We start from the raw sequence: 21,438 nt of genomic DNA on the forward strand, positions 1-21,438 counted from the left end.
TTTGGCGATAACAAAACTCGGAGTCCTGGACGGATGATTCTTGGCGGGGCGGCTGATCGTGAGTTTGGGTTTGCATTAATGGCCTGCTTTGATTTCTTGCTTCTTCCCTTTGTCACTTTTTCTTTTCTTTTCTTTTTTTGTAACCTCGTCCACAGCAAGCATTGTACGGCGACGGTGATTGGGTCAGCTGGCTTGCTTCGAATACGCGCCCCTCTACCTATCTGTCTTGTTGTCTTGGAATATGTATGTCCATGATAGAACATCTCTGAACCTAGCTAAGTGCTAGGTATATGTATATACCTAAGTAGAACTAAGAAAGAACTAGAATCCCATCTATGGACGGATAGACACTCCTCATCTACATACTGATTACTATCCCGAGTAATAGTCATTGAAGAAGACCTTTGCACCACGGGAAATTCATGTCAGTAAGTAGTAGTAAATGAACTCTAAACCCTCTCATTCACTAAATCAAGTAAACACGTAAAAATAATACATACATACAGTCAGTTACACACTCACTGACTGCCTGCCCACTAAAACGCCAGAGCAATGCATAGCCAAAACCCACAGAGTCTAGGTCGTAACTTTTCCAAGGGGAAAGGGGAGGGGGGGGGCATTATGAAAGGAATACCAGCCACAAGGAACAACAACAACGATAACATCGAAGGGTAACGAGAATGAAGAAAAGTGACAGTCAAAGCTAACTGACTTCATCCATTGCAGCACGTGATCGTGGCGCAATAGATGGATGGAGTCAATTACGTAGACCATACCATACAACAAGGTAAACAGGTATGACTCTGGTCCAAGTTGAATGTGAGTGATGTGATGTGATAAAAACGGTCAAGTAAACAAGCAAGGACACACTCCAACTCCCGAATCAGAACCCCCCAAGCAATACATACACTACATGCTTGCGCTTGCGCGCACTACCCTTAGATAAAGGGATCCTCTTCTACGACACCGGCAGCTTCCTTGGCCAGTCGTAAGTCCTTGGGTCCAAGACCGAGGTTCTTGAAGTAAGGACCGAAGGAGGACAGGAGGTCCTTCAGGGATGCCTTCATCGTGTCCAGGACGAGGTCGACGTCGGGGACACGGCGAGCCGCGGCTTGTGCTTCCGGGTTGCTGGATGGGGGGAAGTTGACGTCTGTCCAGTGGGCGTCGAGGCCACCGTTGATAAAAGGTTCGAGGGTCGTGATGGTCTCGGTTAGGAGGCGTACGACGGTGGCCACGTCGGCTTGGACCTTGCCGTATTGGTCCTCCGCGAGACTCTTGATGAGAAGGCAGGTGAGGGATTCAGTGGCGTCGATGATGGAGCAGATGGTTGCGTGGGGTGTGCCGAGGACAATGCCAGAGAGGCGACGAGCGTAGGTTTGACGGAAGAGTCGGCCTAGTGGGGAGCGGAGGAGCTGAGCGAGGAAGGGATGCAGGTTCTCGGGCTTGCTGGTTGATGGTGCGGTGAGCATCTTGAGCTCCTGGGAGGAACCGAGCAGCTTCTGCTTGCGTTCCGGGCTCAGCATGGCGGAGGAGGCGCGGTCCAAGACATCGCGGGCCCTGGCGCGTGCGGTAGGCGTCCAGTCTGGGGAGTTGCCGTAAGCTCTGGCGGTGGTGGTGAAGGCTTCGCCGATTTTCTGTTGGCGGGTTGATGCCTTGGGAGACGGAGCGAAGATGTTGTCCGCTTTAGGGGGGTCTGTCAACCGTGGCAGGGAGTGAAGGACGGGCTCTGACTGCTGGACTGGCGCCGGCTTAGGGCCAGATGATGGGTTCTTGGCCTCGCTGATGCGAGTGGTAACGCCCGTGATCACATCGGTGGCGGCTTGCAAGATTTGCGACCAAGCTGCTCCCTCCTCGCGGTCGATGTCGTTGAAGATAGCTTTCCGGCGATCAGGAAATCTCTGGCTGATGAAGTACAGCTCCCAAAATGCGAAGGCGCGAACAGTTTCCTTCTTTGCTTTTAGTCCATTCAGCAGGCTGCCGTTGGGATCCTTGGCTTCGGCCGTCAAGGGCTGGCCTCGCTTGAGGGGCTCTTTGCTGAGGAACACGGAGAAAAAGAGGTTGGCTGTCTGCCAGCAGAGAACTAGAAGGCCTCCTGAGATCAAAGTGCGCACGATAACTCCGAAGATTGGCGGGATAACGCCGGGAGGGCTTGCGGCAGATCTCGGGAAATCCCAGAAGAGCTTTGCAAAGAACAAAGTGGTGCGCCATGCCGGGCGTCGGAGGACGAATGCGTATGCGAATGGGCAAAGAATGGAAACCAGAATACTCCGTTTCAGCCCATCCTTGATGAGCTGCGGCAACGCTGACTGAAGGCGTTTAGAGATCGATAGCTCCAGCCGGCTATCTTCATCAGCGGAGCCAGCGACCCTCCTGGCAACGGGAAGAGGGACACGATCGTAGTCGTAGTAAAGATGCGCCACTGACTGCGAGACTGCCAGGAGAAAGTGATAGGCATAAAGGTAGATCGCTCTTTCGTTCAAGCTTGCTCGTTCGTGAGGTCTACCATTACTAGTTAGGCAAATCCGAGACATTGCTTAAGCTCGTCGTCGCAGGAAACATACCTAGCTCTGTTCACCAACTCAAGGTGTGCAGTACTTGAAGAAGACCACCTGTAGACTTCACTAAACCACCAGGCGGAGAACAAGTACCAGCCGAAAGTCTGTATAACGTCGAGGGGAACGAGGTATTTGAAGGTGCTGAGAGGGGAGGAGGTTGTCCTGGCACCGATGTGCATCTGACCAACACGGAGGACGAAGACGACGAGACTGCATAGGAAGAGAAGGACTGTGCGAATTCCACATCCTCCAATGGGGAACCAAGCCCATAAGACTATCGAGGTATCCAGGTGGTTAGCGATCACAACTTTTCAAACGCTACCCGGTGTTGGTGTATACCTACAGGACGATTTATCTCCAATAGCGAATGCCACTACATAGCAGACCAAAAGCGCCAGTGCCGACGCATGAACAAACCGTCTGTGCAGCGCAGAGGTCAAGATGCGCCGATACGGGCGAGGCTGTGCTGCAGCCATGGTGCAAGGTGGAAGAGGGACTGTGAGATCTCTAGGGAGAGAAGAAACAAAACAATTTCACTGCATGATCAGGTGACAAAAGCAATTGAAGTATCCGGTCGGCCTGTCAGGACGGAAAGCTCCAAAGGGGGGCAAGTGGAGCTTCGAGGAGTGTCGGCGTCGGATGCGACAATAAAGTGAAGCTTTTCGGGCAAAGCATCAAAACATGCACCAGCCACAAACGCCGTGTCATGTGAGACCCCACCAGCCATCGATGGCGTCAAGTGAGTTGCTGCCTGTGAATCATGGCACCCACACAGCCAGGCAACCATTGACACCTGACAGCGATAACGTACTACTTTAGCAGGGAGACAGCCGGCCGGTTGCATCGGCCGGATGATCCCACCTTCATCCACCCACTGTCGCATCTCATTCCACCATGTCGTTTGATCGCTTGAACTCGCTAGAGGCGCAGCCTACAACTTTCCGTCGCTCCGACGATCCCCAATATCGCGATGACCCCGAATTCCATCGTTTGACCGAGGGTCTCTCCAACCAACTGTTTACCCTGACCTCCAACATCACTCGGTTGTCCGATCAGATTGCCCTTCTGGGAACGAGGCGAGACACCGAGCGTGTGCGCGAGAGAGTCCACAAGCTCCTGGAGGATACTCGGGCGGGATTCAGGGATGTCGCAGATGGGATCAAGAAGGTCCAAACATGGGAGGATGTCAGTGTATGTGACACCTAGATACATCACCCCAGTGCGCTGCGATCGGACAAGCAATGCTAACGTATTTCTCACCAGCCCTCCCAAAAATGGACTCAACAGAAGCTATCGTCCGAATTCAAAGCTACCTTGGAAGAGTTCCAGACCGTTCAGCGTCGTGCCTTGGAGAAGCAACGAGCGTCTGCAGCAGCAGCTCGGACTGCCGTAGACGAAGCGGAGCCTGGCGCCGGGGGTGATCACCAGCAGCAGCAACAGCAAGAGCAACTGTTGGAGGAACAGCCCCGCCTCGCGAACCAGGATGAAGTGGACTTCCAGGAGGCCCTCATTATCGAGCGCGAGGCTGAGATCCGCAACATCGAGCAGAGTGTTGGCGAACTCAATGAACTGTTCCGGGACGTGGCTCACATTGTTCATGAGCAAGGTGGACAGCTCGACATTATCAGTGAGAATGTCGAAAGAGTCGGCGATGACACTCGTGGAGCAAACGTCGAGCTCCGTAGCGCCAGCCGATACCAGAAGAATGCGCGCAATAAGGCCTGCTGTCTGCTTGTCATTCTTGCTGTTATCCTTACTATCATCGTCCTGGCGGCAACCCTGGGATAGACTTGAGCGTTAATTCTGTATTCTCGCTTCCACTCCCGCAACCACGACACCGGATGTCGCATATCATGACTGTCCCCTATCTTGATGATATCCTCTCGATGTACGTTTACGCATGTGCTTGTGCTTTTTTCGCTACTGCAGGCGGCTTGTTGTGTTCTGTTACGTCGATCGCTATGGGTTCTCAGGCGCATACGGAGCGAGGATGTTCTATTTACATTTGCCGTTCTATCTTCCCATGCTCTATATCATACATAGCTTCTGTTATACACGAATTGTACACTGCGTTGCTTACCCAAGACCGTTCCCAAAACTCCGTTGTTCGCCTCTGATGCAGCGTAAGAAGAAAGACATTGGGGAGCTTTTACAGTCCCATAAACTTGCTGAATCTCATGCGGCAGCCCTCCACTGTGTTCAGTTTCGGCCGGACATCCAGGTAGAAGCTGAGCTTGCCGGGTCCAGCATTGGCAGCCAGGCCGGGAGCATTGTTTGCACCCGACGATTTCCCTTGGTAGAAATCGATGACATATTCGATCCTTTCACCACCACATCTCTCCACAACCCAGTCGTGCCGATCAAAGGGAAGCTGGTAGCCCATCAGGTTATTTATACGGGCGCGGGGGCTCAGGAACTGCGGGTCGACACCCAGACCGCGGAAAGCATACAGCTTTGGGCCTCCACATTTCTTGCTACCGGGGTCCGACATGGGGGCCCGGCTTTCCCATTGCAAGATCTGCTGCCAGGCGCGCTCATTGACGGCGTTATGGATAGGAATGATGGATGCGACGGTAGTCGCTAGTTCGGAGGCGGAGGTTGTAGAGCTAGGAGTGTTGCCCTTGCGCACGAGAGCTTCGAAGAATTGCCGTTCTGACGGATAGATCCAGTTTCCAGTGTTCGGGTCATGACCGGTTTCAGCTTCTGCATTGGATGGGGTGCCATGCGATGCGGCCGTGGCAGCGTAAGGTGACGCGGGCGCATTTGACGAGTCGGCACTCGACGGCTGGGAGGTAGTGTCAATGGCGCGCGGTATACTGCTCACTTCACGGTCGGTCGACAGAGGCCTCTGAGATTTGCCTTTCGATTCCTGTCCACCTTCGGAGGGTAGAGGGTGAGGAGGTGCAGCGCCGCCAGATGCTTGGTGCTGCTGCAACCAGGCCTCGCGGGTTTTGTGGTCAACAGGGCATACACCAGCCGCAGGCGGCTCGGGCGACGGAGTACTTGCACCGGCACCCATTGTTATAGATGAGAATTGGGGTGGAGGGACAAACAGAAACTCGGCCGCGACACTTGGAGCGAGAGGAGTGGATGGGATAATGAGGTTTGATTGCAAATCGATTGGATCGGGCGGAAAGGCGGGCAAATTCTGGCCGCTCACCGCCTCGGAAACCTGACAACAAAAGCCCCAAACTTTCCCAACATGGAAATCCCCCGCCTTTTCGTCGCTCGTCTTTAGCCTTCGCCCCTGAATGCTTCTCTCTATCTTCCTTCCTTTTAATATATTTTATTTCCAAGTCTCTTCAAGTGTATTTTGCTTGTTTTAATAGTCCTACAATGGCTGCTCCCGCTGACAGTCAGGTCTTCCGGGCCACCACCACCGCCCCTGTTAACATCGCCGTCATCAAGTATGCCTCCCACTCTGTATCCGATCATACGCACGTATGGTGGAGTCTAATTGTGCTTCAATAGGTACTGGGGCAAGCGCGATGCTGTTCTCAACCTTCCTACGAACTCTTCCCTCTCCGTCACCCTTTCGCAGCGTTCCCTCCGCACTCTCACCACCGCTTCCTGCGCTCCTTTTTACCCCGCCAAGGACGAGCTCACCCTGAACGGCAAGCCCCAAGACATCCAATCCTCCAAGCGTACACTTGCTTGTCTGGCCAGCCTTCGCGCTCACCGTCGTGAGCTCGAGGATGCAAACCCCTCGTTGCCCAAGCTGTCCACCTTCCCTCTCCGCATTGTCTCCGAGAACAACTTCCCCACCGCCGCCGGTCTCGCCAGTTCGGCTGCCGGCTTTGCGGCCCTTGTTCGCGCCGTGGCAGACCTTTACCAGCTGCCCCAGTCGCCCCGTGATCTGAGCCGCATCGCTCGTCAGGGCTCTGGCTCTGCCTGCCGTTCTCTGATGGGTGGTTATGTCGCCTGGCGCGCTGGATCTCTGGAGGATGGAAGCGATAGTTTGGCAGAGGAGGTTGCGCCGCAGTCTCACTGGCCTGAAATGCGTGCCCTCATCCTGGTTGTCAGTGCCGCAAAGAAGGATGTTCCCAGCACTGAGGGTATGCAGACGACCGTCGCTACTTCGAACCTCTTTGCTACCCGGGCGAACACTGTTGTTCCGGAGCGGATGGCTGCCATCGAGACCGCCATTCAGAACCGTGACTTCCCCGCCTTCGCAGAGATCACGATGCGCGACTCCAACGGCTTCCACGCCACTTGCTTGGACTCATGGCCTCCGATCTTCTACATGAACGACGTTTCTCGCGCTGCCGTCAGACTTGTCCATGACATTAACCGCGCCGTCGGCCGGACCGTCTGCGCCTACACCTACGATGCGGGCCCGAACGCTGTCATCTACTACCTTGAGAAGGATACCGAGCTTGTTGCTGGTACCGTCAAGGCTATCCTTGGTGAGAAGGCGGAGGGCTGGGAAGGTCCCTTCTACACGCCTCTGAAGGACGTTACCACCCCCGGCGTGTCCCTGGATGAGGTGGACCCCCGCACCGTGGAATCGCTCCAGGATGGTGTGAGCCGTGTGATCCTGACCGGTGTTGGCGAGGGTCCTATCTCGGTGGATCAGCATCTTGTCAGTGAGAAGGGCGACATCCTTTCTGCCTAGAGGCTTCATCGCATTCTGGGAGAATTGAAACACCAGCAACTAAACGAACAGAGGGTCCCCGCACATCGGAAACCCTCAAGATACCCATATGCTTTGCATTTGTTGCGCAGCTTCCCAGACTATCACCCCTTCTAGCACCGCGGACGATAAGAGGCCATCATCGCTCTATATAATATAGATAATTTTTTTCTCCCGGGCCACCTCAACATTTCTTTTCGCATACTCATTTAATAATATAAACCAAAACACATGACGGCTTTCATGAATTTTTATAATGATCTATGTATGACTTTTTGGTGAAACCTAAGAACAATAACGTTATGAAATGCAATAATACCTAGAGAGAACCCCCTTAGTTCAACAAAGCCGACAACTTAATCTCCTTAACCGCCGGCACCTCCCTCCCCTTCCCAACATTTGCCGTAGCGGTAACACTATCCCAGAACACACTCTGTCCTCCAGTAGCATGAGGCACTCCATCCTCCCCAAATGCAGCTCCAGCCCCATTCTCTCCCTCTCCAGCATCACCAGCACCTTCTCCATCAGCACCACCCACAGCCTCAGCAACCAAAGCCCCAAACACCTCCTCCCGACTCTCCTTACACAACTTCAACACCTCACTCATCGCCTTCTCCACCGCCACCGCCCGTTCTCTCATTCCCCTCCTCAACAACGCATCAACCAGCGCCTCCACCTCACTGACCGTCGAATTCGCCCTCTCCAACAACCGTCTCACACTATTAACCAGATACTCCTCCTCATACACAGTCCCCTTCTTACCACGCGCACGCTTCCTCTCCTCCTTCCTCCGCGTCTTCGACGTGTGGCGCGACGAGCTCGTCTTCCCTGTCTTCCCCGTGTTGCCCGTATACTGCGTGAACATGGACCGGCCCGCCAAAGTCGAAGCGTCAGTAGGCGCCAACGACACATTGTCGGGAATATCCACCCCCGCAGCACCGTCGCCCAGGGTAGGGTCGCCGCCGAAGTAGGCCAGCGGGTCGGTGGCGCGGCGGATGCGCAGTTCGCGGATCCGGGGCACTTGGGCGTTAAGTTGCGAGCGGAAGTCCGCGAGCAGGTCCGTCATGCTGCCCATTGAGTCGGCGAGACCGCTGTCGACTATCTCGGGGATTAGCGCGGATTGGTTGTGCAGGGTGAGGAGGCGCGTTGCCTCGGAAAACTTGGAAGCTCGGCAGAGGAGACGCGATGCCGCGGGGATGTCGTGCAGGTGGTCTGCATGGATAGTTGCCGCTGAGGTGTAGTCTTTGGATTCTTCGACTAGGGTGCTTATCAGGGCCGTGGCGTGCGCGCTTAGCTCCGTGGATGTGAGGGGCACGAGCATTGCGCAGTAGAGGGATTCGCGCCAGAGGTGGGCGAGGTGGTAGCTCTTGTAGGCGTCGGTGTAGAGTTCGAGGGATTCGTAGGCTGTATGGGAGGAGGAGAAGGTTAGTTTGGTGGGTGAGGATTGGGGGTAAGGGGTGGTTGTTGGGTACGTACCGATGCCTGCTTCCTTGTACTTGGACCGGTCGAAGAGGTAGTCGGCGTAGAGGTGGGTCATCTCGCGCAGTTGCTCCGCTTGGTACTTGTAGAGGTCGATGGCGTCCTTGTAAAGGACGTGCTTGATTGTGTACGCGCGGAGTTCATCGTGGGCGTTCAGAGCGTGCAGATGCTTGATCGCCTTGGATGTCCGGCCCAGGTAGTTGTCGATCTCGAAGTAGCGGCGAAGTTCGGGTTGCTGCTGCAGCTTGCGCAGGAATGGTAGGTACTCGCGGGGATCCTAGTGCGGTTAGTTAGTATGCTGTGATGGTTGGGATACGGATGCTTGCTCACCCGTTGGGCCTGCTGGGCGACGAGGAGGGTGAGTTCGAGGTCGTAGAGCCCCAGCGCGTTATCGTACAACTGGTTAGCATCCGTCAAGAAGCACATGTGCTCGATTGCGTCGTCTGCCTGTTCGGGTGATTGTTCTGCGAGAGAGGTAAGTATTGAGTAGGAAGATTAGAAGTTTGGAGTACGAACCCCTCAAGCGTGCAACCAACTGCAGGCCGGACTCGAGATCTGGTGGCGACTTGCAGACATGCGCAGTGATCAGGTTGTGCAGGTTGGTGTCAATGCGCTTCTCCAAAGTAGACAAGAAGGCGTCGCAGATTTTGTTGACTTTGCTGCCCTTGTTTGGTGCTGCTGCAACAATTCCGGCCGGCGCGTTGTCTGCCTTAGGCGTTTTCAGGGTGTCTTTGTAGAGAGTCTGGGAAACATCCTCCTCACTGGGAAGTAATCAGCCAGTATGCCTTGAAGGACAAGGTTTTTTTGCATACCTAAGACGGGAGATAAACTCATCAATGAAATCAATCTTCTTTACTTGATCCACAAACAATTGGATGTTCTCCATGAACTGCTCCGGAGCATAGTCGTGAATGATATTCATGTCCACCATCTGACTACGGCAGGTCAAGAATGCAGCCCGATAGTTCTTGCGGTCAATGAAGTTTCTGATACCGGCCAGAACGAGAGCTCTGGGATAGATGGTTTCGAGGTTTCCACGGGGCATCTGCAGGATAACAGCAAAGGTTGTGGGCATCACAGTCACTAGACGTCCGCCACGTTCAATGCTTCTGCATCGTTCATCTGTTTCAGGGGTGTCCGGAGGAATGTCCATATCTAGAAAATTAGATTAGCTGATGTTAATATGGCTGGTAGATTGTCGATATTCTCACCTTCCACTGTAGTCAAGTGCACAAATTTGATCAGGTGAAGAGAAGTTGTGAACAGGATATGGGCCTGAGTTACAAGGAAGGAAGTGCAATTCTTCGCAAGGAGTCGCTTGTTGGCATACAGGGCCCCGGACCTGGTCATGGAGACCAGAACATGCTTCAAGAAGTTAGCTATGAAAGTATTCTAAGTCCTGAGAAGGGCTTACCTCGTCCTCAGAAATCTGTGCAGCCTTAGCCCAGTATGTATCAACTGTTGGGCTTTCAAGCCAAGGTAGAATCTGGAACTCCTCGGAGGAAGGCATGGAGACATAGGAGTAGGTGACCGGCTGGTTAGGCGCCTTAACGTGAGAGAACCACAGGGCTTCATGTCCGAGGGAGGCGAACATTGAGAGTATTTGCTCCGAATCCGCTGCCTGATAAGCAACCTGAGTCGTGCGTGTCTCCAAAGCAGTGCGTTCAATTTGAGTACTGTTCGGGCCATTGTCCTTGAGTATGTAAACTTCATGTTCGTTTACAAAGGCAATCTGTCGAGGCCGGCTATCAGGCGCATCCGACAACGGATAACTTGACTCGAGGATTGGGGACGGAACAGGTTTCGTTTTAAGAGACCAGAGGAAGATAGAAAACCGATCCTTCATAAGAACAGCCATCCGCGTTCCCGACTTGCTGAATGCCACATCAACAATGTTCGAGTCGAGAGTCAGCTCATTGTGAGCCATAGGAGGAGGAACTCCCGCCAGCCTCAGAGGAGTCAATTTGAGGATTTCTTTCGCCGTCAGCTACATTCGACCAATATATATGGTGGTGAGACTTACTTCCATCGATGACAGCGACAGCGCCAACATCGTCCGGGCTGGTGGTGGATCCCTGAGATACGTCGAAAACAAAGTCCACATCCAACATTGATCCTGTAACAGATTAGAAAATAGACCATAGAATGATTTGCAAGATTTTAATTACCTGAAGCCCCAGCAATGAATCGTAGAGCTTTCTCCTGATGCCATTTCAAGGAGAACGGATACGGATATTCGGCGTTCACTCCAATTGCAATCTCTTGCTTGAGGTAGTAGTGGTAGTTGCCGGTTGTCCAGAACTGGATTCTGTCGTGGAATTGCACCGCAAGCACCGTGGAATCGACGTTCCAGCTCAGATGAATATTCGAAGCCCATGTCGACCGTTCTTCCTCCGTCAGGCGGAGAGTGAATTCTCCATGGCGCAAGCCGTTCCTTTCAAAGAAGACCACGTCGATTCTATCTTCGCGGCGCTGGATACCGGCGATAAGGTTGCCAGAAGGCCTCCAGCTGAGGGCACCTTCCAGTCCATCCACTGGCTCACTGATGCTATCCAAGGTTCCCTCTCTCGAGTAAACCCGGATCGCACGTCGAACACCAGCTTCGACGCTGTTCACGGCAACGTAAGCACCATCACCACGCCAGCTAATGGTCGTCTTTCCATCATCACTAGCGCTCAGCTTACCCTCGTCCACCTTCTCGGGGACAGTAGGATCACGAAGAGCCTTAGCACGCTTACCTTGGAACTGGGTCTCGCGCTTTCCCCAGCCCACAGAGACATGCTGGGAGGCGCGGAGGTCCTCCTGCGTGAAAGTAATTTCGGCAACATTTTCGAATTCTCTCGTCATGTAAAGGAATGTATTGGCTCTCGTAGTCAAGGCCAAGAGCTCCTCATCGGGGGACCATGCAGCAGCTGTGATACCAACATCAACAGTACCCACAATCTCAATCTTGTCCTCGCCGGGAAGGGGTTCTTCACGGACAATGACGATGTCACCTCCTTCCAGCACCAGGCAGGCAGTGAGATTGTCAGCAAAGTAGTGCAGGGAGAGCACCCGGTCGCATTCCAGATCTGGTAGTGGGCATGGCGCATCCCAGGATGCGATGATTTCAAATGCATCCGCCCCTACGGGGGCCGAAAAATAGGCGTCATGACGCTTTCTGCGGAGCTCTATGACTGGCTGGGACGCAGAAGGTCCAAATGTGCAAACGACAGCATCTGAAGCTGTATCCCAAGCTGTTGCTGTCAAAGGAAGCTCATTCTGGAGCTGCACCTCGGCGAGGCGCACGATTTTGAGGTTGCGCATCTTTTGAAGAGTAGTGTTCTACCCCGCCGCCATGAATCGACGGAAGCTTCACTGGGGAAAAAGAATGAACGGGGAAAGGGAAAAGTGCAAAAATAATATCTAGAGGGAATTTACTCTCATAGAGTTAATTATTAGATGTTGCAAGCGTAGGTTTTATTTTCCTTCACGCGCGTCGCCCACGGAATTGCGAACAATATCATATCAGAAGCCGAGCCAAAGATTTTAATTTTCCTACTGACAAAAAATCGACCAATGACTTCATCCATATTCTAATAAGGCATCAGACAACCACCACCACACCGCGCTTCGTCCCCCAACTACAAATGTTTTTGGCGTGAATTTTACCCCGGGAATTTCCTGAATCAGAGCATAATAAATTCTCTAGCTTTATACACAAATTCCGAGCGCTTCCAACGTAGGATACATTTTCGACCAGCCGCCAATGCCCAACAATGCCATTGCATGTGGAAATACAGCACGAGAGAGCGTTTAGCGGGTCTTGTAGGTCTGCCAGACTGTAGGAATGGATATGTTAGATAGACGAACGTAAACTGCCGCAAGATGAATGGTAACATACCAGCAATGGCGAAGGGGGCACCGAAACCGGTGACTAGAGTAAGCAAGTCAGCAAGACGTCCGAGTCGCAACGATCACAGCAACCAATTGGGTCACATACCCATGAAAGCCCAGTATCTCCAGAAGAAGTACTTGGTCAGGGGGTTGAAGGGAATGTTGGAGCGAGGGCCCTCGGCGTAGTGGTAAGGGCTACCGAGCTGAGCGCGGGTGGTGGAAAAGCCACGACGGGCAACGAAGGAGGTGGCCATTCTGGCGCGGAGGGCGGTAGCAGCGTACATCTTGAGCTGGGTTAGAGGCAATTGATTGGATGGGATATGGAGGACAATGGGTTTCACCCACTTTGAATGAGGCAGAGAAGCACGACGGTCGAGACAATCCTACTGATATCAACGGGCGGAGGTGCGAGCAAGTCGAGTGGAACGATACTCCCGGCTGCTCCCCGGCTGTCCGCTCACGTGATTCACTATTCCGAACGGCAAGTTTCGCCGGCAGCCATTCACCGCCTTGCGAGGTCTGGGCCAATCACACGCCGCTTCCCTTCACGGGTTCATTGAAATTTCTCGGTGCGATCGCTCTTCTGTGAGACGGTGCAGAACGTCAACCACCCGTCCAGGCCAGTTTGCGTTCCCGCGTCCTTTGTGGCAGACTGTCGACGATGGATGAGCTTTTCGACGTCTTCGAGGACCAGCCTCAGGCCGTTAGGCCTGCGGACGGAGCTCCCAAACGAGCGAAGAAAGACAAGAGCAAGAAGCGACAGGTCAATGGCGACGTGAAGGAGGACGGTGCTGCTACGGAAAACCCTACGGAAACCCCTGAGGATATTGAGATCACAGATGCGCCTGCCGTCGAAGAAGAAGTCGAAGAAGCGAAGGAGGACGAAGAAAGCCCCGCCGCCGACAACAATGAACAACCGGATGCGAAACGCCCGCGCCTCGAGAAGGAACCGGAGCCTGTGGTAGCGGACTCATTCGAGACGGAGCAGGAGCGCGAAGTCGCGGGATCGGCAGGCTTTCAAGGCGTCAACGATTCTACCTCTGTCAAGTTGTCCCACCAGGTGCGGCATCAGGTCGCCATCCCGCCGAAGTACCCATACGTGCCCATTTCCGAACACAAGCCGCCGGAGACCCCAGCCAGAGTGTGGCCATTCACTTTGGATCCTTTCCAGCAAGTCGCGATTGCATCGATCCAGAGAGAAGAAAGTGTCTTGGTTTCCGCTCATACTAGTGCCGGAAAAACCGTGGTCGCCGAGTACGCCATTGCGCAATGTTTGAAGAACAATCAGAGAGTCATCTATACGAGTCCGATCAAGGCTTTGAGTAACCAGAAGTACCGAGAGTTTGCCGAGGAATTTGGAGATGCGGGCTTGATGACTGGAGATGTTACCATCAACCCAACAGCCACTTGCCTGGTCATGACCACTGAGATTTTGCGGTCCATGCTCTACCGGGGTTCTGAGATTATGCGCGAAGTTGCCTGGGTCATTTTCGATGAAATCCACTATATGCGTGATGCGAGTATGTCTAATCGATCTCCGCCTTAGTTTACTGGATACTGATTTACGCTATAGTCAGAGGTGTTGTCTGGGAGGAAACCATTATCTTGTTGCCCGACAAGGTTCGATATGTATTCTTGTCTGCCACCATCCCAAACGCTATGCAATTCGCCGAATGGGTAACGAAGATGCACAACCAACCCTGCCACGTCGTCTATACCGATTTCCGGCCGACGCCACTACAACACTACTTCTTCCCCAATGGATCGGAAGGTATGCATCTTGTTGTGGATGAGAAGGGAGTATTCCGTGAGGAGAATTTCCAGAAGGCCATGAGCAGTATCGCCGACAAGAGGGGCGACGACCCGTCAGATGCGATGGCCAAGCGGAAAGGAAAGGGCAAGGACAAGAGATTGAACAAGGGTGGCACCCAGGAAAAGAGCGATATTTTCAAGATTGTGAAGATGGTCATGCTCAAGAACCTGAACCCTGTCATTGTCTTCAGTTTCAGCAAGCGCGAATGTGAGAGCTGTGCTCTGCAAATGAAGAACTTAGCCTTCAACGACGATTCTGAGAAAGAGATGGTTCAGAAGGTCTTTGACAGCGCGATCGAAATGTTGTCCGAGGAGGACAGGGGATTGCCCCAGATCCAGAATATCTTGCCTCTTCTTCGCAGGGGTATTGGCGTCCATCACTCTGGTCTGCTCCCTATCCTCAAGGAAACGATTGAGATTCTTTTCCAGGAAGGTCTGATCAAGGTACTCTTCGCCACTGAGACGTTCTCCATTGGTCTTAACATGCCTGCGAGAACTGTCGTCTTCACAAGCGTTCGGAAATTCGACGGCTTCAGCCAGCGTTGGGTCACACCTTCAGAGTTTATCCAGATGTCTGGCCGTGCTGGTCGAAGAGGTCTTGATGATCGCGGTATCGTTATCATGATGGTCGGTGAGGAGATGGACCCCGCCGTGGCGAAGGAAATTGTTCGTGGTGAACAGGATCGACTTAATTCGGCTTTCCACTTGGGTTACAACATGATTCTTAACCTCATGCGTGTAGAAGGCATCTCACCTGAGTTCATGTTGGAGAAGTGTTTCTACCAATTCCAGAACACCGCCGGTGTCGCAGAGCTTGAGAAACGTGCGTCCTTACACCCAGCTTTATCGCATGTCGCTTACTAACTGTGCTATAGAACTTACGGAGATGGAGGAGAAGCGTGCCAATCTCAACATTCCCGACGAAGGAACCATCCGCGAGTACTACGATCTGCGTAAACAGCTCCGCAAATTCGGCGATGATGTCCAAGCAGTGATGAGCCATCCCGAGCATTGCCTGTCATACATGACGCCCGGGCGTTTGGTTCAAATTAAGCACAAGGACATGGAATTTGGGTGGGGTATCGTTGTCAATTGGAAGCATCGCAAGCCACCGAAGAATGCGACTGAAGAGTACAACGATCATCAGAAACATGTTGTTGATGTGCTCCTCAACATTGCCGACGGAGATTCCGTGGGCACCAAATCATTCGAGGACCTACCAGCTGGCGTCAGACCACCCAAGGAGGATGAAAAATCCCGCATGGAGGTCGTGCCAGTCGTTCTCAGCTGTATCCAGAGCATTGCGCATGTCTGCCTCCGTCTTCCCAAAGACTTGAAGCCAAATGACACACGGAACAACCTGAAGAACACCCTGGAGGAAGTGAAGAAGCGCTTCCCGGATGGCATTGCCACTCTTGATCCTATTGAGAACATGGGTATCAAGGATGACGAGTTCAAAAAGACGCTCAGGGTAAGTATCCAGTACTTCACAAAAGAAGTGACACTGTTGGCTAATCGACGTTGTAGAAAATCGAGGTTCTGGAGTCCCGTCTTCTCTCCAATCCCCTGCACGAGTCGCCACGTTTACCCGAACTATACAATCAGTACTCCGAGAAGGTGGATTTGGGAAACAAGATCAAGGAGACCAAGAAGAAGATCTCGGAGGCTATGGCAATCATGCAACTCGAAGAATTGAAATGCCGTAAGCGTGTGCTTCGTCGATTCGGATTTATCAATGAGGCCGAAGTTGTACAACTGAAGGCGCGCGTTGCCTGTGAAATTAGTACAGGTGACGAGTTGATGCTCAGTGAACTTCTCTTCAACGGTTTCTTCAATAACCTTACGCCAGAGCAAGTGGCATCTGCCCTGAGCGTCTTCGTCTTTGAAGAGAAGACCAAGGAGACCCCTGCTCTGACACGGGATGACCTCGCGAAGCCCCTCAGGGAGATCCAAGCGCAGGCTCGGATCGTCGCCAAGGTCTCCCAGGAGTCCAAGTTGGCGGTCAACGAGGAGGAATACGTGCAAGGTTTCCACTGGGAGTTGATGGAGGTCATCTTCGAATGGGCGAACGGCAAGTCTTTTGCTGACATCTGGTAAGTTTTAATGTCCACCATTCGCGGCCGTCTTTCTTTTCCGTGGTAGTATTAGATTGCTGACTGGTTCTTTTTCTCCCTAATGCAGCAAAATGACCGACGTCTACGAAGGCAGTTTGATTCGCGTCTTCCGCCGATTGGAAGAGTGTCTCCGACAGATGGCGCAGGCAGCCAAGGTCATGGGAAGCGAAGATTTGGAGGGTAAATTCGAGACAGCCTTGACCAAGGTGCGCAGGGACATTGTCGCTGCCCAGTCCTTGTATCTCTAAGGTACTGCTGCTACCTATCATTAGTAGTTCTTGTATCTATCTATCTTCTCCCTTGGGTCAGTTTTGTCCTCCTCATTTATCATCATCATCACCTCTGTTGTAAAGGATGGTTTGCGCGGTATGTCTGGGTGGTCGCATTTTTCTGGCGTCAGGCTTCCCAAAAAGGATTTGGCTTTGTTGTTCGTTACTTTTTTTTTTCCTATCTGTAAATGAGATATCTCATTCCGTTTTTCATTTTACTTTTCCTACTTGCTTTCTGTTACCTGAGCCCCATCAGATGTACACAACAATATTTCTAGACTACATCAAGAAGCGACAGTTTCAGTTAGGCTTCATATCCATCATCATCATTCACTTCCATCTATCTAGACTAGTACCCAGTAGTACCCATGCCACATAGTGTCACATTTTATTGCAGAATACATTTTATCCGTCTTCAAACGCAACCCCGTTCCCAGAAATCGGCTCCGTTGCTGCTCCATGCATACATATAAGTGAGGAGTGGTGGTGTTTAGGCACCCCAATGACACCCTCAGACTCAGACATGGTCCATTTAAAATGAAGCCAACGACCGGTAATCTTACCCCCGGTCTGTATTTGTCGTACGAATGACTGGGGAAATAGAAAGATTCGGTAATGTTGCAGTGTATGTATGTTTTCTTTGTGTTTGGATCAGGGTTGTCGGTGCTTGACGCTGCTGGGCGTTGGCTTGGTTTTGATTGGGATTATGGGTTGGTTGATTGGGAGCTCTACTTCGTCTCAAGTGTGTAAGATAGGGAAGGTTGGTGCTAATATGCGTGTTTACTATGCGTGTTGGGTGGAGGCGCAATATTGTTTCTTGTGGTTCTTTTGAGATTGGCTGTGCTATTGTGTGGGTTCGGTCTTATTCTTTATTTTCATATGAAGAATATACCTGGACTAAGTGATACAATTCTACAAATGGTTGATCATATGTCAGATAGTCCAGAGCCAGAGGGTCTATGCTTTCGGTGTTGTCGTTTGCAGCAGTAAGCCATCGGAATTTTCTTGGACCTGCTACGACCTGACACGGTCTCAGATGGTTGAAAGATAACCCCAGACCAATAGTCCAGACACGAGCAAGTGTCAGACCTGTCCATCGCCTACCTGTCAACCGAGTGGCTTGGGGATAGTTCAATGAGAATGTCTGGAATACGGCGAGGTTACCATGATGCTGTGTTCAACGGGAATATGTTTCAGACGAGCACCTTTTCATTGCTGATTACTGCAAATGAGGCGTTTCGCTGGAAGTTACTAGGAAGTTTCATGGCGTTGGACCGTAAGCCCGCCCCGGGATCTTCTGGGTTCAGGATATATGAGTTCGTAGTTGGATTAATCTTTTAGCCAGGCGTTGACTTAGTTCCAATGACGTATAGACATATATGCAGACTAAGGAGGCAGCAGAACTAAACCCGAGCAGTGTTGATAAGACCCAGTTCCGGATACCAGGGTAGCTGGACAACGTTAGTTCAATGTTCCACTAAACCAAGACCCCCAGGGTTCGTTATCTGCAAGGTTGACTAGGTTACAGCTTGAGGATCATTCCTGCTCTGGGGTAAGGAGTGCAGATGAATGTTAATCCGGGGTGGCAGAAATTTGAGACTGCAGACGTAGACATAGTCACAACAGCGTCACAGGGTTAGCATGTAACCTTTTTCGAGAAGCACAGCATGTTGAAAGGATATTTGCGAGCTTGGATGAGCAAACATGAAAATATGGAAATGATGGTAGCATCAGGGGATATTGATAAATGGTTGGTTCCGTATCCCAAGACGGCCACGCGGTGGAACAGTCCGGTTGACTGTTTCAGTCATTGACAAGATGCTCCGTTTATCGGACGGTTTTAGAGTTGACGCTTGATGAGTTGGGGTCATGCGGACCTTGGGGAGCTGTAAGTGGTGCAGAGCAGGGCCAGGTTAGATGCAGCAGGCGCAGAGCCTGGGATAATATGGTTTTATTTGCCACAAATCAGGAGGGAGGAAGAGGGTAGGATTCCAAGGTGGAAATGGGTGGATCACATCGAGGCAAGTGGGTAAAGGGTAAAGGAGAAAGAGCAGTCACAGACTTTCAAGTCAGAGTCATGGATCCGCGGGAAATGCATCTCAGGCCCGCGTTGCCTCCCGCAACCCGCCTGTCCACCGCTTCTCGCTCAGTCTTTCTCTCTCTTTCCCCACCACTTCAGAAAGTCTCCCCTTCATCCTCCATCCTGCACTCCGTCTTTCCCTTGCTTGTTCGCTTTCCTTATCCTTCCTCCCTTTGATATTTTCCCTCGTGCTCCTGGCTGACCTTTGGTCCCTCCATCTCTGCTTTCCCCCCCGTCATTTCTCGCTACCTCTCTCCCTCCCCTCCCTCTCCCTTTGCCATCCAGCTGTTTGTGGTCATCATGAACAGCTTGGTGGCTACACCACCTGTGCCTCCTCATCACTTTTACGAATACTCCCGTCCTTCTCCCTCCCGTCCAAGTAAGTCTTGCCCCATCTTCCTCCAGTGCAGTCGATGATGACTCCCTTGTTATATGACCTTTGATGACTGACTGATATCAGTGTCTACTCCCATTCACACTCCCAACAACCGCAAACGGAAAGCCGACGATGAGAATGATCACGATGGTCGAATGTCAGCGTCACCTACCAACTCTCCCGCCTTGACTCCGAGAACCCTCCCAGTAAACCGAAACATCAAGCGTGCTCGTCCAAATGTCAGCGGGCGGCCTCTCGCTCTCCCCCGACTGCTGGAGACCTTGGACACAGACGCTCTTCGGGGCATCCTCCGGACTGTGTGTGAGCGTCATCCAGGTTTGGTTGATGAAGTAGTCCACACAGCACCTCGACCCAGTGTGGCATCTGCCCTTCAAGTCCTTCGACATTACGAATCCGCCCTGCAGTCGTCGTTCCCACTCGGTGGCAACTCCGAATCAGATTATGCATACAATCGTGTCCGACAACCACTGGGAAATCTTCTAGATGCTTTGAGCGACTTCACTCCACACTTCTTACCGCCTCACGAGACGCAGTCGTCTGTTTCTCTGAGTTACCTGGATGGTGCGACCGACATAATTCACGCATTGCCCCGTTGGAGTACACCACAGAACAACCTCGAGCGGGATTCCGCATACGACGAGATCTGCAAGGCTTGGATTTTGGTGATTCGGGAAGCAGCTAAGCGTGGAGGGGGAATTCAGTTACAGTACGGTGGTTGGGATCAGAAGTTGGCGAAGCACAATCACAACTCGGGCGGTAAACTGCAGGCAGCCGTCAACGAGCTGGGTTCCAGTTTAGGATGGATGCACAGACCGGACGCCCAAGGTTATGGAAGCCCAGGCGGCAATGACCTTGGGTCCATCCGGGAGCAACTCCTGTCGGGCACATACGGGCTCGGCACCCCCGTCAAGGTTGGGCCATGGTGAATCCGGTCAGCCATCGACAACCGCAATCCGCCTTTATCCTCATTTCCAACCATCACATCAATTTCGCGACACTCTCACCCGCCCTTCAAATCTTCAGGGCTCTGTCCGAATCCTCGACCGTGCACGTCCACGTATGATACGATCACGACTACCTACTGCATGAACTAGAGTTGAGGGTCAGCTTGGCGTTTACTGTGTGCAAGCAAACATATTCTTTTTCGTTTTATTTCCCTATTTCCCTTTTTGTGTCATATCTCTGGACGCCAACCCCATGATTTCTAGATTGTCAGATCAAGGCCCAGGATCCTTCATTTCGTCCCAAAATTGCACCATGATCCTGCATTGTCACAGCCGAGCATGGTACATTCTTTCATTCCTTTCGATCATCATTTCCTTCCACTTCATGTGTTCTTCTTCTGTCTCGGCGATATATACTCGAACCGCTGTGGAAAAAAACCGCTTCATTCTTTCAGCCTAGCTGCATTTTCCTTGTCTTTGCCCTATCTTGTATACCCTTTACTATTTTCCCCTTAATATCACTGGTGTCAGGTATATTCTTCTTCGGGTTTTGGGAGGCCTCTTTCATTTGGTGGGACGGGTTACACTACATGTCAGTAAAGCATAAGAACAAAAGGGAGCATCATTGTCCAGATAGTCACAATACCACGAGAACCAACCCTCCCGAGCCGTCTCGGGTTATCAACCAACTGATACTCTCGTTACATCCTTGTGCTCTGATCATTCATCCTCCTGCTAATGTTCCACAATTGGGAAACCCACCTCGCACTGCAGAAATATATCCTGCCTCACCAGCAGCTCAGTAGAACCAAGGGTACACATGCGTCTTCGAATCAGGCCCACGCCATCGTCAACATTCATGCAACGGTAATACAACAACTTATGGGGTTACTTGTATGCTACTAGTACATAAATTGAAATTAGAATAAGCAATCGCATTATATACCCATATCTACCTAAACAACTGAAAACTAATACTATTGCTATTACTACCAGTATTGAAGCATACTTGTTTATCCCACCGACCGACAGACCTTAACTCCGTCCACAACCGGTATTGATACCTTCAGTAGCAACTTTCAATGAAACAGACATTGTGAACAACCATCATCCATAGCTACGTAATTTACTAGTACACTCCTACTCTTATCAACCAGTCAACCCGCCGGTACGGCTAACCACGAATGAAACTCTGGCACTGGCCATGTCAGCATGGAGGGTGGTCTACGTATGCACTTACGTGTTCGCAGACCGTCGTGCATGATGAGAAATCAGGGAT

At 51.9% G+C, this 21,438-nt stretch overlaps 8 protein-coding genes across 8 annotated transcripts; 4 read left to right on the plus strand and 4 right to left on the minus strand.

Moving 5' to 3' along the window:
* Positions 1-938: 938 nt before the first annotated feature.
* AKAW2_51182A (nucleoporin NDC1) lies at positions 939-3,031 on the minus strand (the record flags this gene model as incomplete). Its single annotated transcript, XM_041691082.1, has 3 exons — positions 939-2,499; positions 2,562-2,829; positions 2,899-3,031. 3 exons carry the CDS (start codon positions 3,029-3,031, stop codon positions 939-941), a joined length of 1,962 nt encoding a protein of 653 aa, XP_041544603.1.
* A 418-nt stretch (positions 3,032-3,449) lies between these two features.
* Positions 3,450-4,343, plus strand: AKAW2_51183S (SNAP receptor PEP12; the record flags this gene model as incomplete). The annotated part of the gene is made up of 2 exons (XM_041691083.1): positions 3,450-3,746; positions 3,819-4,343. 2 exons carry the CDS (start codon positions 3,450-3,452, stop codon positions 4,341-4,343), a joined length of 822 nt encoding a protein of 273 aa, XP_041544604.1.
* Positions 4,344-4,704: 361 nt separating this feature from the next.
* CYT2 (cytochrome c1 heme lyase CYT2) lies at positions 4,705-5,574 on the minus strand (the record flags this gene model as incomplete). Its single annotated transcript, XM_041691084.1, has 1 exon — positions 4,705-5,574. One exon carries the CDS (start codon positions 5,572-5,574, stop codon positions 4,705-4,707), a length of 870 nt encoding a protein of 289 aa, XP_041544605.1.
* A 317-nt stretch (positions 5,575-5,891) lies between these two features.
* On the plus strand, positions 5,892-7,170 carry mvd1 (diphosphomevalonate decarboxylase MVD1; the record flags this gene model as incomplete). Its single annotated transcript, XM_041691085.1, has 2 exons — positions 5,892-5,962; positions 6,027-7,170. 2 exons carry the CDS (start codon positions 5,892-5,894, stop codon positions 7,168-7,170), a joined length of 1,215 nt encoding a protein of 404 aa, XP_041544606.1.
* A 352-nt stretch (positions 7,171-7,522) lies between these two features.
* On the minus strand, positions 7,523-11,973 carry AKAW2_51186A (Elongator subunit IKI3; the record flags this gene model as incomplete). The annotated part of the gene is made up of 9 exons (XM_041691086.1): positions 7,523-8,592; positions 8,665-8,944; positions 8,998-9,131; positions 9,184-9,428; positions 9,480-9,822; positions 9,879-10,032; positions 10,082-10,641; positions 10,691-10,783; positions 10,836-11,973. 9 exons carry the CDS (start codon positions 11,971-11,973, stop codon positions 7,523-7,525), a joined length of 4,017 nt encoding a protein of 1,338 aa, XP_041544607.1.
* Positions 11,974-12,462: 489 nt separating this feature from the next.
* COX15_1 (cytochrome c oxidase VIIc family protein) lies at positions 12,463-12,827 on the minus strand (the record flags this gene model as incomplete). Its single annotated transcript, XM_041691087.1, has 3 exons — positions 12,463-12,488; positions 12,551-12,583; positions 12,650-12,827. The coding sequence occupies 3 exons, from the start codon at positions 12,825-12,827 to the stop codon at positions 12,463-12,465; spliced, it is 237 nt and encodes a 78-aa protein (XP_041544608.1).
* A 377-nt stretch (positions 12,828-13,204) lies between these two features.
* On the plus strand, positions 13,205-16,717 carry MTR4 (ATP-dependent RNA helicase MTR4; the record flags this gene model as incomplete). Its single annotated transcript, XM_041691088.1, has 5 exons — positions 13,205-14,063; positions 14,117-15,178; positions 15,231-15,826; positions 15,883-16,448; positions 16,537-16,717. The coding sequence occupies 5 exons, from the start codon at positions 13,205-13,207 to the stop codon at positions 16,715-16,717; spliced, it is 3,264 nt and encodes a 1,087-aa protein (XP_041544609.1).
* Positions 16,718-19,118: 2,401 nt separating this feature from the next.
* Positions 19,119-20,141, plus strand: STS1 (cut8/STS1 family protein; the record flags this gene model as incomplete). The annotated part of the gene is made up of 2 exons (XM_041691090.1): positions 19,119-19,197; positions 19,279-20,141. The coding sequence occupies 2 exons, from the start codon at positions 19,119-19,121 to the stop codon at positions 20,139-20,141; spliced, it is 942 nt and encodes a 313-aa protein (XP_041544610.1).
* Between the last annotated feature and the right edge of the window lie 1,297 nt (positions 20,142-21,438).

The sequence above is a fragment of the Aspergillus luchuensis genome, chromosome 5 (genome assembly GCF_016861625.1).
Source record: "Aspergillus luchuensis IFO 4308 DNA, chromosome 5, nearly complete sequence".
In the NCBI taxonomy this organism is placed as follows: Eukaryota; Fungi; Ascomycota; class Eurotiomycetes; order Eurotiales; family Aspergillaceae; genus Aspergillus; species Aspergillus luchuensis.